The 14369-nt window shown below is 38.4% G+C and overlaps 1 protein-coding gene across 2 annotated transcripts; it reads right to left on the bottom strand.

The window, feature by feature from the left end:
- Nucleotides 1–1012: 1012 nt before the first annotated feature.
- Nucleotides 1013–13927, bottom strand: tars3 (threonyl-tRNA synthetase 3). 2 transcript variants are annotated; one of them, XM_081605376.1, is made up of 19 exons: nt 13584–13927; nt 12602–12682; nt 11981–12168; nt 11746–11869; nt 10662–10786; nt 10321–10438; nt 10098–10162; nt 9926–10004; nt 9575–9721; nt 7833–7931; nt 6002–6168; nt 5734–5896; nt 4504–4641; nt 4086–4163; nt 3899–3999; nt 3308–3412; nt 2931–3003; nt 2711–2825; nt 1013–1581 (listed from the first exon to the last, which is right to left on the bottom strand). In XM_081605376.1, the coding sequence occupies exons 1-19, from the start codon at nt 13902–13904 to the stop codon at nt 1433–1435; spliced, it is 2436 nt and encodes an 811-aa protein (XP_081461502.1). In that variant the 5' UTR covers nt 13905–13927; the 3' UTR covers nt 1013–1432. The 2 variants fall into 2 exon arrangements, with proteins under 2 accessions (XP_081461502.1, XP_081461501.1); XM_081605375.1 differs by having other exon boundaries at nt 12602–12685; nt 13584–13926.
- Nucleotides 13928–14369: the final 442 nt, after the last annotated feature.

Raw genomic sequence — 14369 nt, 5'->3', positions numbered from 1 at the left:
CAAACAAGCCATACTCCTCCCCGCCCTTTCACTTGCGTTTACACGCACGGGTTGCACGTAAACGTATAACTACACTGCTTAGTGTAATTTCTTGGTTAATAGAAATAAAAAGGATAAATATAAGAAATAAAAAAATTAAAAAAAAAAATGTAATTCGGGATCTACATCAAGGGAACTTTTCCCTTGATGTTCCTTGAACGCAGCATGTTTTAGGGGGCGTTCCTTCAGGTTCTCTTGACTCTGAAGATCCATCCATCCATCCATCCCTGCATTTTCATACACCCTTGTCCCTCAGTGGGGTCGGGAGGGGTGCTGGTGCCTATCTCCAGCTAACGTTCCGGGCGAGAGGCGGGATACACCCTGGACAGGTCGCCAGTCCAGGGTGTATCCCTGGTGATGATAGTTCCATGCTGGGCGTCTCAAGGATATCAAGAAGATATCCTTCTTCTTTTCAAGAAGGAGGATATCTTCTTGAAAAGGAAGATATCCTTTTCAATGATAGTGTATGGATGTGCGAAAAACTCAGTAAATAGACATCAACATAGTCATTTAAATAAGCTGGAAATACAGGCATTAAATTTAAAACAATTAAAAACGAAAATAATTCGTTCCAATTTAATTATCGCAGTTTAAGCATTATTATGATTAATAGGTTAACCAATCAGATGCCGGGGCCAATTGTAGAACAAAACAAAATGTTAAAATCTTTACATTATTAAAACAGAAAACAAAATACTATTAGATTTTTTTAAACAATAGAAAGAGTTAAATGCAATTTATGCAGTTAAATGGTAAATCTCACTATTGGGTTCCTTTCATTTAGACAGTAGCACAACCATGTGTAACAACTAAAAGAAAAATATATTTTACAGTCTGACACTGGTCTGTTCCTTACACATTAACATGTAATGTAATTATGGTCTTTCACATCACACAGAATACTATTAACAATTACTGCGAAATAATATAGAAAATGCCTGGAAGACCGAATGACAAGTGAAGAGACAAGACATTTTGCAGATTTTTTCCCTTTTATTTCAGATCTTTTTTCTCCCCATGAGGGCAGATCTTTGTGAGAATAGGTGTCAATTTTACATCATTTTAATGATCATAGCGATCGCTCTCTCTCAGTTCAGTTCAGTTTCCTTCTAATTGATTTAGACTGCCAGAAAATCATTTGATATTCAGACCCAAAACCCAGATTTTCCCCTCCAGAGTTCACTGACAATCACATGGACACTTGCTTTTTTTCTACAGCCCCATTCATTAAAATGCACTTACACAAGATTACGATCCATTTGTGTCCATTTCACATTTATGACTTTCCAAAAACCTTCTACACACATGCCATCATCTGCCTATTCTCAGCACCTCTAACTGCTGCACATGAGGTAACTTAAGGACAGAATTTGCTTTGCTTTGCCCATCTTCATCAAAATTCTTCTTCTGCGTTTCGACAGCGGGACTGTTTGAGCAGGGTCAGGCGAGCCATCACCTCGGACACCGGCAGTTCTCCGTGGACCTTGTTGTCTCTCGTGCGCACATTTACGCTGTTAGTCATCTTCTCTTTCTCCCCGACAACTGCCAAGACACGAGACGACAACAGCTTGACATGACACCACGAGCACAGCTACCCTAACACAGTCCCGGCTTTGTATCAGTGGCTTCAACAACTGTGGGTGGTTGGCCAGCTTGAGCGACCATTCGGCTTGAACTGTGACTGTAATTAGGGGCGTTTATTTTGACTCACTCAACATCTCGTGGTTCTTTCCTAAGCAGCTGTGCAGTGAAACAAACTAGGGCTGCAAGCAACTAACGATTATTTTAGTTGTTGATTAATCTAACATTTATTCTGATGATTAGTTGGATAAAAAAAATTGGAACATTCTGCAGATTTTTTATTTGAGCCTTTTTTACGCAAAACTAGAAATACAAAATAAACAATTCTTTAAATAAGAAAATATTTGATTGCTTAAAATGCAACAACAAAGCCTCAAAGGATGCATCTGCAGATACAAATAACTTCTAACATCAACATGTGAAGAGCCCTTTTTTCTTCACATCAGTTCAGCGTAGGGCTAATCCGTTGATTTTTTGAATTACCCAATCAATGAATTTATAGCAAAAAGTGCTTGATAGGAGAAAAAATATTTTTTAAATCTTAAATGCAAAATGCATATCTATTTATACAATTTTGGCTTAATTACTGCTCTGATTAATTTGTTCTGAATCTGTATACTCCAGCTAATGATTAATCAATTACCAAATTAGTTGAGTTATTTCAATTCTTGATTCATCACGATTTATCCGATTAATCGCTTCAGCCCTAAAACAAACCGTAAAATGTCTTATCAGATTGTATATTTTTCATTTTTCTACGTATCTTTTGAAAAAGTGATCACATTGGAAGGATGGGGTTGCCAGATGCTAAAAGTGAGATTTCATCTTCTGCTTAGATTAAAATGTAGCATAAACCAATTTAAATTCACCTGATGTTAGCATAAATTATTACCCATACTGTCCTCTAACTTCAAATCTAAATCTATAAAATATTGTTAGTTCTCCAAGACGGAAGGAACAACCTTCCCAACTAATCAAATTAGAGAACTGCTGCTCTATAAATATGAAACTGAAATATAAAACTGATTAAATGTGTCACACCTTACATCCTCTTCACTAATAAATTTAATTTGACATCACATTTCCTCACCCAGGATGAAATTATATTGAGCCAACTGAGCGTTTCGGATTTTCTTGTTCAGGAGGCAGCCAGAGTCCAGATCAGCGTCTGCCATGAAACCGGCTTCTGTGAACTGCTTGCACACCTGACAGAGAAAAATACCACTTAATGTAATCAGCAGCATGCTGTACAAACATATGACACCTTTCAGTGACACAGCGCTGTCTATTTTGGGAAATAGAACAGGCACCTTGTTGGCGTAATCCTCACAGGAGGGGTTGACGGGCACCAACATCACCTGTCGAGGAGAGAGCCACAGAGGCCTGTTGAAGAGAAGCAGATGGGTCGTGATGATCCTCATGTGGCGTGAAGCTAACAAGCACGCCAGTCAATCCAACCTCCTCAAAAAGCGAAAGTTAAAAGGCTGAAATCACTGTAGTGGGAATGATGAGAGTGAGAGGATTGTGCTGCTGTCCAACACAAAGGCATGCAATTAAAAGCCAGCGTACAATAGGACTGGAACATAAAACCACCCACATTAAGAGGAAAACATCTAATTCATCATGCATATACATTTGACATTATGGATTGTGATTTAAGGGTTTGAGCAACAGGGATTCTGCTCACCATTTCCCTACATAGTTCTCCGTGAGAATGGCAATCATCCTTTCCACCGAGCCCAAGATGGCACGGTGGATGATGACTGGCCGCGCTTTGTCATCCCCATCCTTTCTGTTATCACAGAAAAACAACAGAAAGTGAGGTGGAAAGATGAAAAGAAAAAAAGTGTGAATACAATTTTTACTGCAATTATAATGTGCATATTCAGCTTCATAAACTCTTCTGGAAGTTTTATGATCCATCTGACTTTTTTTTTTCTTGGATTGTGACAGTCCCACATTTTATTTATTTTCATTTAGATAGATGTGAATAATACAAACACACCAATTTGACATTTTACAGTCTTCAGGACACTTTAAAGTAGCTTATTAGCATCATGCAAAGTTAGAATGAATAAATTAATTCAAAATCTATAAATACTTAAGAGTTCAAAGAGCTGCTGCTGTAGAAGATCTGCATCTTTTTCTTCTCAAATGTTTATTAAAATTCCTTCATTTTGAAAAGCTCAAATTCACATACATGTCTTGTTTGCTTGGCTTTGGTGCAACACAGAACCCAGACTCCGCAGCGTGGCAGCATTCTGATTAGCTGACTCACCCCACAAAGGTCAGATTGAAGCGAATAGGCAGCTGGAAGTCCAGCTGAATGGTGGCACACTGGTGGTAGCGTCCAATTGCGTCTTTGATCTTAATGTCAATCTGCAACGGTAGAAAAAGAATGGCAGACCCTCAGAGTCGAGCCGATCTCGTGTTTGCCGGGAGGTTATGAGAAAATACTGCCCGACCTTGGGTCCATAAAAAGCCCCGTCTCCAGGGTTGAGTTTCCATGGCTCCCCAAACTCATTCAGGCTGTTTTCGAGTTGCTGTCAAACATGAAGCATGCGTTGCAGAGATCATCAGTAAAAGCAACCAGCAGGAACACAACTGGACGTTCAGTCTGTCCTGCAAATTATATAACAAAACTGTACATTTGTAATCCAAATAAAACATATGAGTAATGACTTGCTGAAAACACGGCCTACAGAAATTCAAGGAATTTGACATGACTCACAGATGTGATACTATTAGATGATCACATAGGTGACAGTGTTCTCAGAAGGAGAAATTAACTAAATTCATTGCAGCAAAGAAGACAAAAATTAGATCAGTTCACTCTTTTTTTATGTATTTCAATGCGTAATCACGATGCACACCACAGTTTACCTTCTCAGCCTGGTTCCACAAGGCTATGTCACCCAGATATTTTTCTGGACGGGTTGACAGATAAAGCTGGAAGGAGAATCCAAACACGTCGTAAACACAGCGGAGGAAGTCCAGACAACCCTTCATCTCTGACTCAATCTGCATAAAAAAAAGAAAAAGAAAAAAGGAGACGCTCATGGCACAGTGAATTTATCTGACCAACATCAAAAAACTAAAACCCTACCAAACATTTTTCCTTCCACTCAATTTTCCATTAATAAGTTAGCATTTCATATGGCTGTCCCTGCCAGTTGGCTCTGATCCTCAAGAACGTATTTTAAAAAATGGTTTAAATATTAGTGATAAATTGAGCAGTCTTTCAGAAACCATGATCAAAATGAGCAAGACATGTAACCATTTATTAATTATAATTACTTTCTGCTTTCAGCTAATAAAACACATTGACTACTAAAAAACTACTATTATACAAATATGGATTAGTAAAAGGTAAGTTTAAAACCTGCCTAAAGGTTCTCCTTTTCCAAAGGTACTTTGACCTCACAGACGAGCCTCAGTTGAATGCATATTCTAATGTATTGAATGTGATTCTACTAACAAAATATATATTACTTGTTATATAGTTGCTCGACAAGAGCAAATTTTTAATAAGTATGTTTAATTTTAATTTTCAAATATAGTTACTATAGTGATGACAAGCCAGAGTGTAAATATACTAGTGTCTTTAAATTTGGTGCAATAACGTTTCACAAACTATAAATTGCATTGCGTTTCCTGTTTTTGCTTTTCCTTCTTTTTGCTTAAGATGAACAACATTCTAATACATGTTGACATTGAAAATATTTTGTTTACATAAATATCTGATTCTAACTAATTATAGATTAATAAATAATGATATACATCGAAATATATTAGAACACTTATGATTGATTATGCGAGTATTTTGGCATTAAAATATGATTGCATTGTTTGTAAGAGATGTTCAGAAATCTAATATTAAAACTAATACCCAGTTTATTTAGAATAAATGTCAGAACTGAAGGTTCAACCTGCATTTCTCAATGATAAAATATAATAGTTACAAAAGGAGGGCTAATGTCCCCGTTCATAGCATAATGGAGAGATTATTTTTAGTTTAGAGGATTGATATTTTCCAAACTTTTTTGATTATCCCAGTTCATGATTTATTCTGTTGCACACAAAAAAACCTGAAGGTTGGATTGCAGATCTGACCTGATCCATCACGCAGAAAATGTGAGCATCATCCTGCTGGAAGCGCCGCACTCGGGTCAGACCCGTCAGCGTTCCGGACAGCTCGTTCCTGTGCAGCACCCCGAAATCTGCCAGCCTCAAAGGAAGCTCTCGCCACGAGCGAGGCCTGTGGCTGAACATCAAGCTGTGGCAGACAAACCAGAGAGAAGCAAATCAAACTGTGCAACAAACCTCTGCTCGGTGTGGAAGGTTTTCATGCGCAAACCGCCGGGAGACGCTCTAAATTTACCAGTGGCCGGGGCAGTTCATTGGCTTCAATGCAAAGATGTCATCTTCCACAGGGAATGAAAACATGTTTTCACTGTAGTGCTGCCAGTGGCCAGATGTCTCCCACAGCTTGCTGTTGTAGATGTTGGGGGAAGCGACTTCCTGAAAGCCTCTTCTCCAGTATTCGTCCTGGATAAACAAGAAAACCACATAAGGCTAAACGTTCCAGATGGACTGCACAGGTACTTCACCGAGAGGAAATGAGCCACGACTTTTGGCTCAAAACCCCTGAGTCACTGCAACAAAAACAGCGTCTCATCCGTTTTGTTTATCCATTTTTTTCGCCCGAAGAAAAACCTGTAACAGCCTGTAGATCCGTTTTGTAGCCAACAGTTGAAGGCCGGTGGAAAAGATTTCTGTGAACATGTGAAACTGTGAAAAACATAAAGGAGGTAGCGAGAGAAAGCACACTGAGTCAGCTTTTTCTGAATAATTATTTTTAGCAGGAAAAGAGCATATTATTCCACAAACGGCTGCCATTAAGTGTATGAGCTTCATTTCCTTAAGAGTTTTGACTAAATGTTCTGAAAACATGTATTTAAGGGAAATGCGAAATACATAGATTCAGAGTGAGAACTGGCTCGGGTGATGTGATAATGATCTTGCACCGATTCTGTGGAGCCTATGTGCGGCACTCTGGCATGGCCGAGCCTGTGGGTGTGTGCAGCCTGCTGTGAAAGCCCGGGAGATGTCAACTCAACTTTGCAAAGACGTCAGAGATCCCTACAGAGCCAATAAAGTCCACTAAAGTTGCTCTGGAGACCAAAGTTTCAAGTACAAAGTTAGATGTTCTGCTGCAGACAGAAGATACCTTTGCGTTTCTGCGACAATTCAACTCACTGGAACATATTTACACAGCCTTGAAAAACAATTCACACTCCTTAAACCTATCCACATTTTTCACACTCTACAAAACATAAACCTCATGGATGCGTTTGCTAGAAATAAGGCTAATAAACCAACAAAGTAGTGAATACTTGTGAAATAAAAATAAGGCTTTTTTTTTACAAATAGAAATGTGAAAAGTTTGGAGTTTTATTCAACCAAATTCACTCAAATACCCCTAAATAAAATGTTGCTCAACCAGCTGCCTTTGTATGATTGCAAACTAAAAAAAAGGGTTTTGTACTTTAGACTTTAATTTCTTACTAAAATAAAAAATGAATAGCATGTATTCTTTTCCTTCCACTTCACAATTATGCACTACTTTATGTTTATTTTCAATTAAATACATTAAGACCTTTTGGTCTAATATGACAAAATGTTAAACAAAAAAGGAATGAATACTCTGCAAGGCACAGCTTTAATTCCAGCTTGCCACTCACTGAATAGATGAAAATAAATGAATAAATAAAACACTTTGCAAAGCTTTCATCACAGCTGAGACAATCTGCAGCAATCAAGTTGGTGTGAAGACTTTCCTGCCTCCAGGGGCGAATTTAAACTTATAAAACTGACCACAAATATTCAGTTTGCTGCTGGCAAAGTGGTCTGTATTGTAGTGAAGTGGCAATCACCTCCAGCCCACTGCAAATGTTAAGTATAGCCTGAATCTCCTGAACTCAGACGGCATGTTTCTGTGTTACAGCACCCCTGCGGTGCTTCAGTTTTAAAATGATAAGTGCTGCCTACAGCAGAAGCAGAGAGAATAAAAAAAAAAAAAAAAACGTTCATGTAAACTAAATGAGTCTGAGGATGTGAAAAGAGCAACCTCAAAGGGGACTCCGAGAGCTTTGAAAGGCAACGACTGTTTTGAAAGAAGCAACCAAAGTTGCCAATTAAACCCGTCGTACCCTGATGAACTCTGTGAGCGTGTTGTAGATGTAGGCGCCGCGTGGCATGAAGAAGCAGCTGCCGGGGCTGAGATCGTGGAAGAAGAACAGCTCCTGATCCTGTGAGGGAGACAAAGGAAATTACTTTTTAATAACTTCTCATCTGTGGGTCTAAGCCAATGAGAAACTCTTTCATACGCAGCAGGGAGCCAATCCAATCATCACACATCAAGGTGACCTCCCAGCTGGAGACCAGGGTCAGCCATTCTTGTTGAAGCGAGAGGGAACAAATCGAGCACAGTGTTAACGATGACAAGGTCCTCTGATTTGATAAATGAGGCTCCCAGATGGTGACACCTTACACCACTTCCACGTATTTCAACAGAGTGTCAGATTGCATTTTGGCACCAAGGGTATAACAGGTTCTTAAATATTAATATGAAAAGAAGAAACTCAGCTTGGCTTCTAATAGTCCACTAGTACATGAATGTTGAGCACAAGTACAAGTCCCTAACAGACTCTTCCTGGACTCTTAGGTTCGGCCAAAATAACCATTTCATGCAGGTGATGTTTCAAAATCTCAATAAATTTTTTGGAAAGTTTTGGAAAGCTGACAGCAATCTAATTCATTATGATGAGAGATAATCTGGGTTCTGACAGAAAAAAATAAAATAAAAAAAAAATCAACAAGAAACTGATCAAACACAATGCTTTGCTCAAATCTTATTCTTCACTATGTTTCTCCCTTTTTTGACTTCCTGCACTCCAGCAGTCCAGCATCACTTAGTCACTTTATTTAATAATAAAGCCAATTTTGAATCCAACATAAGGAACCACCATGATCTCCCACTGTTTGGGCCAGAACCGACAGCTGCAGTCCGTGAGTGAACTCAGGCCGACAAAACTGCTGACGGAGCTGGAAAGGCGACTCTCCCTTCAGCAGGAGGTCCCAGAACTGCCTGAGGAGAAATGCAGGTCGGTTCCATGACAGTAAAGACCTCATCAGACCAAAAGTAGGGATTTCTTTGGTGGTTTTCTGACTAATCCAAAGTAAACACAAATCTCCCTGCTTCTTCTGTTAGAGATCATTCAATGGATATGAAAGAAAAAAAACCTCCTTTAGATGAACATTTCGGTTATAATACGTCTGATAGAGTAACTTAAATGTCACAAACCTAAGTTACTCTAACCTGCTACGTTTTTATAAAACAGGCAGCCAGCTGGAGGCTTTTTGAGTTGCTGTGATGCATTGCCCTAAATAAAAGCTGAGAAATGTGGCACTGAGCAAAATCTTTAACCCAACATGGAAGCTTTTCACATTATGTTGAAACTCACGTTTAATGTGGGACTGTTATATTAACGTGCTGACTGAGGAGCTGCAGTCTGCATCCTTCATGCAGCGTAACCAGATGGGGTGACTGGACGATTCACAGATGTCCTAAATATGCCAGGATGAAGCAGCACAGCGCCCTCAGCTGGTTTATGACAGGCAGCAGATTTGGATATGAAGGGAACTGTATTGTCTGACTAACGGTAAACTAGCTGAGGTAAAGGAAAAAGGCTTACAGTAAATATTTTTCTGTGAGATGTGGTTTAAAGTTTTTTAACACAGCAACAAAAAATATAACAATGACAAAGACTGCTAGGCGAAAAAGATGCATCAGCAATTATGTTGGTCGTATAATTGCAGAGCGAGAATCGTCTCTAATTTTAGGCCTCTACCTGCTGAGAGGGCTAAAATGCGTCTGCATGTACTGACTCACTTTGCCAATCTTTCTGTGGTCTCTATTCTTGGCCTCCTCTTGAAAGCGTTCCCACTCTTTCAGCATCTTTGAGTCTGGGAAGGAAATCCCGTAGATTCTCTGCAGAGTCTCCATGTCTGAGCGGCCCTCCCAGTAGGTGGAAGAGTTCTGATGACAGAGATAAAAAAAAAAAAAAAAGAAATATTGATCTGAAAAGTGCTTTCACTTCAAAATAATGGTCTATTTTGTGTTGGTATATCACTAAAATCCAAACATGTGGCTGCAATATGACAACATATGAACAGGTTCTGTGTCTTTTAAAAAACCCAACAACAACAACGACTCTATACTAACTCTGCTATTTCCACTCACCTTGTATATCTTCATTGCCTTGATCTTCCCTGTGTGTCTGACATGAGGGCCTCTGCATAAGTCAATCAAGGGCCCACATCTGGAAAATGTTCACCAGTTGTCGTCAATGACTGCATAAATTTGTGGATTTAAAATGACTAATTGTTTTTCTAGTTTGGAAAAAAGGACTTGCCTGTAGACTGTTGTAGTCGGGGTGGTAACTTTCTCATTCAGAATGCGACACTTGAATTTGTTGTACTGGAAAGAGAAAAGGTTTTTGATGAGAAACACTACATTTTTTATTTTTTTTTAAAGGTATTCTAAGCTTTTATGCCTAAATTGATACATGTAGCCTAGATCATCCAAGTCATATTTTTCCCTGAACTAGGCAGGGAGGAAACATCCTGACTACTTACTTTAAACATTTTTAGCAGTGTCTCTTTACTGATTTCAAGTCTCTCAAAAGGCTGTTTCTCTTTCACCACACTCTTGCACAAAGCCTCCAAGTCTCCAAACTCTGTGCTGGACACTGACCTGGAAACACCAAACACATCCAGGTCATTCACCCAGAGTTCAAGTTCAGTACTGTTCTGACATTTCAGTCTATATCCCTATTATACGACTCAGGTCGTATAATAGGGCCACAGACGTTTTTCAATTGGCAACTAAGTTTAAAAAAATACATTAAATGTCTCATTTTTCTACAAGTTCAATGTGAACTTGGCAAAATGCAGATAGTTAAAGAGTACTTGCTTACTTCTGTCCATCTAGGAACATGTCGTAGTAGAAGCCATTCTCTATCGGGGGGCCGTAACACAAACAGCCTCCGTAGAAACGCTCCATGGCTTCCCCCAGGATGTGAGCGCTGGAGTGCCAGTACACCTAAAGGTATAATGAAGATGCATGGAGCGCCAGTTATAAAGGATATAAAAAGATATATAGAGTTATAAAAAGATTTAAAGCAAATATCTAAAAACAGATAATCGTCATCAGTCTGAGTAGGAACAGTATGTAAACGTCTCTTTTACAGCAACACTCAAATTTGTTTCAGACAGAAACAGCTTAATTACTATTAAATCTCTTAATTTGCTTATTTGGTTTCATCTCTTCACAAGAACTTCTCTCAGTGTGTCATTCAAATAAATTCTATAAACTGTTGTAATCCCTGCACATCAGATTCCTTTCATATAAAGCAGCTTTGATGATAAAGTGTTTCTCTTTATAAAACATTATACTTTTTTTATTGTTGAATTGTCCTTTCCAATAGGATTGATTTAATTTTTTAAATTTCTTTGGTAAGAGAGGCCTTCCTATATTATAGGAAGGCCTTAATGTTGGCATTTATCTCTTTTCCCCCCTCAACATTAAAAGCAATGTTCAAATCTGTTAGATGTAGCTTAATATGTGAAAGCAAACTTAAATAATTTAAGTGCTAAACCTATGACCAGTTGACAAATGAAAGCTTTTATTTGTCTACTTCTTAAATAGCATTTGTTGCTGCATAAACTACTCATTAAACAGTCCTGAAATACAGGAAACTATTTACAAAATCAGATTTGGATAGACCTCAATTTTCTGAAAAGAAAAAAAAAAGAAACAATGGACAATTACATCAATCTTATTGGCTTGTTTACATCAGAGCAACCAGTAAATGTATTGCTTAATTGAAAATACGTTTAATTTCAATTGAATCTCTCCTGTTATCTGTTCTTATGAAATTTGAAAGAATGGTTTGGATATTGTCATATTATTGTGAAGCAGAAAGTTAAAAAAAAAACAAGGACTGAAGGTAGATTTCATTGATTCGCTGCAGGATAAAGTTTGTTTTTTTTTGCACTCACAGCTTGAGCATCTTCATTATCAAAGCGCAAGATCTCAAGAGAGCAGTCCTGCTCAAGAGGTCTGTCCAGATCCCAGAGCTCTCCGTTAACAAGAGAAATTACTGCGCTGTCGGCCAGGCCTTGGCTGAAAGACAAAATACAGAACACCTTCAGAAAAGCTGCATCCATAATTATGTCAGTGATTTCCTTCTTTATGTCAATATTAAAATTTTTGTTTTTAAAAAGTAAAAATGACCTGATGTCAGAGGCTATCTGATACGGTGTCGTAACCCAAGACTTCCCTGGCACTTTTTGCCCATCTGTCAACTCAACAATAATGGGTTTACTTTCTGCAGCCTTCCTGGCCAGCAGGGCATCACTCTCTTTCTTCAGCTCCTCGTAGAGGCTGAGGCGCTCCGTAACATACGGAGGCCATGGATTCAACTTCAGAAGGAAAAAATGGAAGCGAGAAAAAGAAAAAACTGCAATCAGTGTCAAAAAACTGCCTGATATTAATTATATATATATACAATTTGGTAAGATAAAACTAATGTCTTCATGGTTGAACTTCATTCCATTGGAAGGAAGAAGTTTTTTTTATTCTAGATTTTACAGTAAATGGTCCATTGGCCTACAGATGTGGTGACGTTACCATGTACCGTTATTGGCTCCCACCTCGACTGTGGACATGATTTATCAAGGGCATTCTCACATTTGTCTTTCTCTAAACTCAACAGGCATTGATGAAAAAAGAGATAATCTGTCTAATACTAAATAATATTCACCTGCAAGTAAGCAAAATTAATAAACTATCAAGTATATTTCACATAAAACAACTTGCTGTTAGAAAATAACTTTATGATCCAGTAAGATTTACCTCCTTCGTTCCTCCATCCACTCGCCCTTTATCCTGCTTTTTCTTGTTTTTCTCACTGGGTTTCTTGTCTGGGATTGGCACCTGCTAATGAGGAGAGCAAAATTGGTTTTGAAACAAATTAAGCAAAAATAATTTATAACTAAAACAAAGTAGAAGTTGACCAAAGAGCTGTATAAATAAGGTCCAGGAATGTGTAAATCTTAAACGAGACAACAAGATTGGAGAATATCTAAAGTAAACGCTGCAGCAATAGCCAACTCTGAAAGAAGTGAAGGTGAGGATACATTTCCTCAGGTTTGAAGGTGAGAGAAATTACATTTTCAACTGAATCCATTAGTTTGTGTTAGAAATCAGTTTTGTATATATATATATATATATATATATATATATATATATAAAAGAGAATCTACACATTTTGAAGAAACACATTTTTGAATGCCTCTGGCATTTTCCATCTCCAATGGTCATTGGCAGGACGTGGGGTATGCTTTAAACAGCTATTCGATCAGGAAACTGACAGATAAAGATGTTGTAATTCTTTGTATCCAAAAATGGACTGAGATTTAAACAAAGAAACTCTTTTGTATGTGACAAAACAAATTTGATTAATTTATTAAAAACAATTTACAGCACTTTCGAAGTGATTAGAAATGTGGCCTAAAATTGAACTTAAGTTGTAAGTCAAGTTTTTTTTTTTTTTTTTTTTTTAAACTAGGGGCTCCATTACTGCATGGTTTTAATTCACCTGCAATAGTTTCACTCACAAAGCAGGTGCTCCTGATGGACAAGGCAGAAGCAACGGCATTAAGCGCTACATTCTACACAAACAGTAACTGAGTGGGACAGCTGTCTGTGGACGTGGGGTGGTGTGACCTATTCAGGCCCGCTCCACTCACGATGACTAATCACTGCGACTCATCCATTTTTTATTCTACATTTCCAATAATTAATCCAACTGTAACATTTCAGTATTTTTTATTACCCCGTTATCAGTTCGGCTGTCAGTTTGTTGTGGTTTTACGATATTCCTCTCCGGGGTTTTGCCACACTGTGCTTCTGTTTGTTTCCTTCCCAGCGCCTCCTCCATCTCCAGCTCAGCCTGCAGACCCCTCCGGAGGTGCAGCAAGCGGTATCGGAGCTTCTCATTCTCCGCCCGCAGGTTTTCGAGCTCCGGACTTACAGAAGCAACCCCGGCGCGGTTAGACCCGCCGTTTAGTCCGTCCCGAAGAGCGGAGATTTCAGCGGTGAGAAGCCGAATCTGCTCCTCCTGGGCGCCTAAACGTGCAGCCAAGCAGTGCGCCATCTTTAAATGACCACTGATGACGTCTTACATCCGGCAAGGATTCGGGAAAAATAAAAGCCTTGCTTGAAAAGTTTAAAGAAGCAGAAAATGGTTAATATTTATTCAGTAAGCCTGTGAGGAAATTAATATTGTTGCCAAACTATTACAAATTTAAAGGAAATACTGACTGTAGTAGTTTCAGAGCATTCACGACCCTTACATAAATGAATAAAAAGCAATTACAGACATGATGCAGATATTCCTTTAGATAAGAAAAAAAAAAATCTGTCCAGCAGACAAAATGCCACCACTGGCTATAAATTAATAAACATTTGTAATCAAGATCAGCGTATGTCAGTCTTGATTTTTTCCCCCATCCTAACAATCATAGCTGATGCAGTTTAGGCTCGTTTTTGTTGTTACATTTGAGTTTATAGCTTTCACTAACCAAAACATTTTTTTTTTGAAAGGCTGAAGTGCTCCACA

The sequence above is a fragment of the Poecilia reticulata genome, chromosome 3 (assembly GCF_904066995.2).
Source record: "Poecilia reticulata chromosome 3, P_reticulata-male-v2, whole genome shotgun sequence".
Classification (NCBI taxonomy): Eukaryota; Metazoa; Chordata; class Actinopteri; order Cyprinodontiformes; family Poeciliidae; genus Poecilia; species Poecilia reticulata.
This window is presented reverse-complemented; position numbering and strand designations above follow the sequence as displayed.

Bases quoted from the DNA above. Each gene is read 5' to 3' on its own strand.
- tars3 (XM_081605375.1), bottom strand. From the start codon at position 13,904: ATGGCGCACTGCTTGGCTGCACGTTTAGGCGCCCAGGAGGAGCAGATT. The intron at 3,413-3,898 runs GTGAGTCAGCTA...CTGTGATAACAG, and splicing joins TTCAATCTGACCTTTGTGGG to AAAGGATGGGGATGACAAAG. The intron at 2,826-2,930 runs GTGCCTGTTCTA...TTTCTCTGTCAG, and splicing joins GTGAGGATTACGCCAACAAG to GTGTGCAAGCAGTTCACAGA.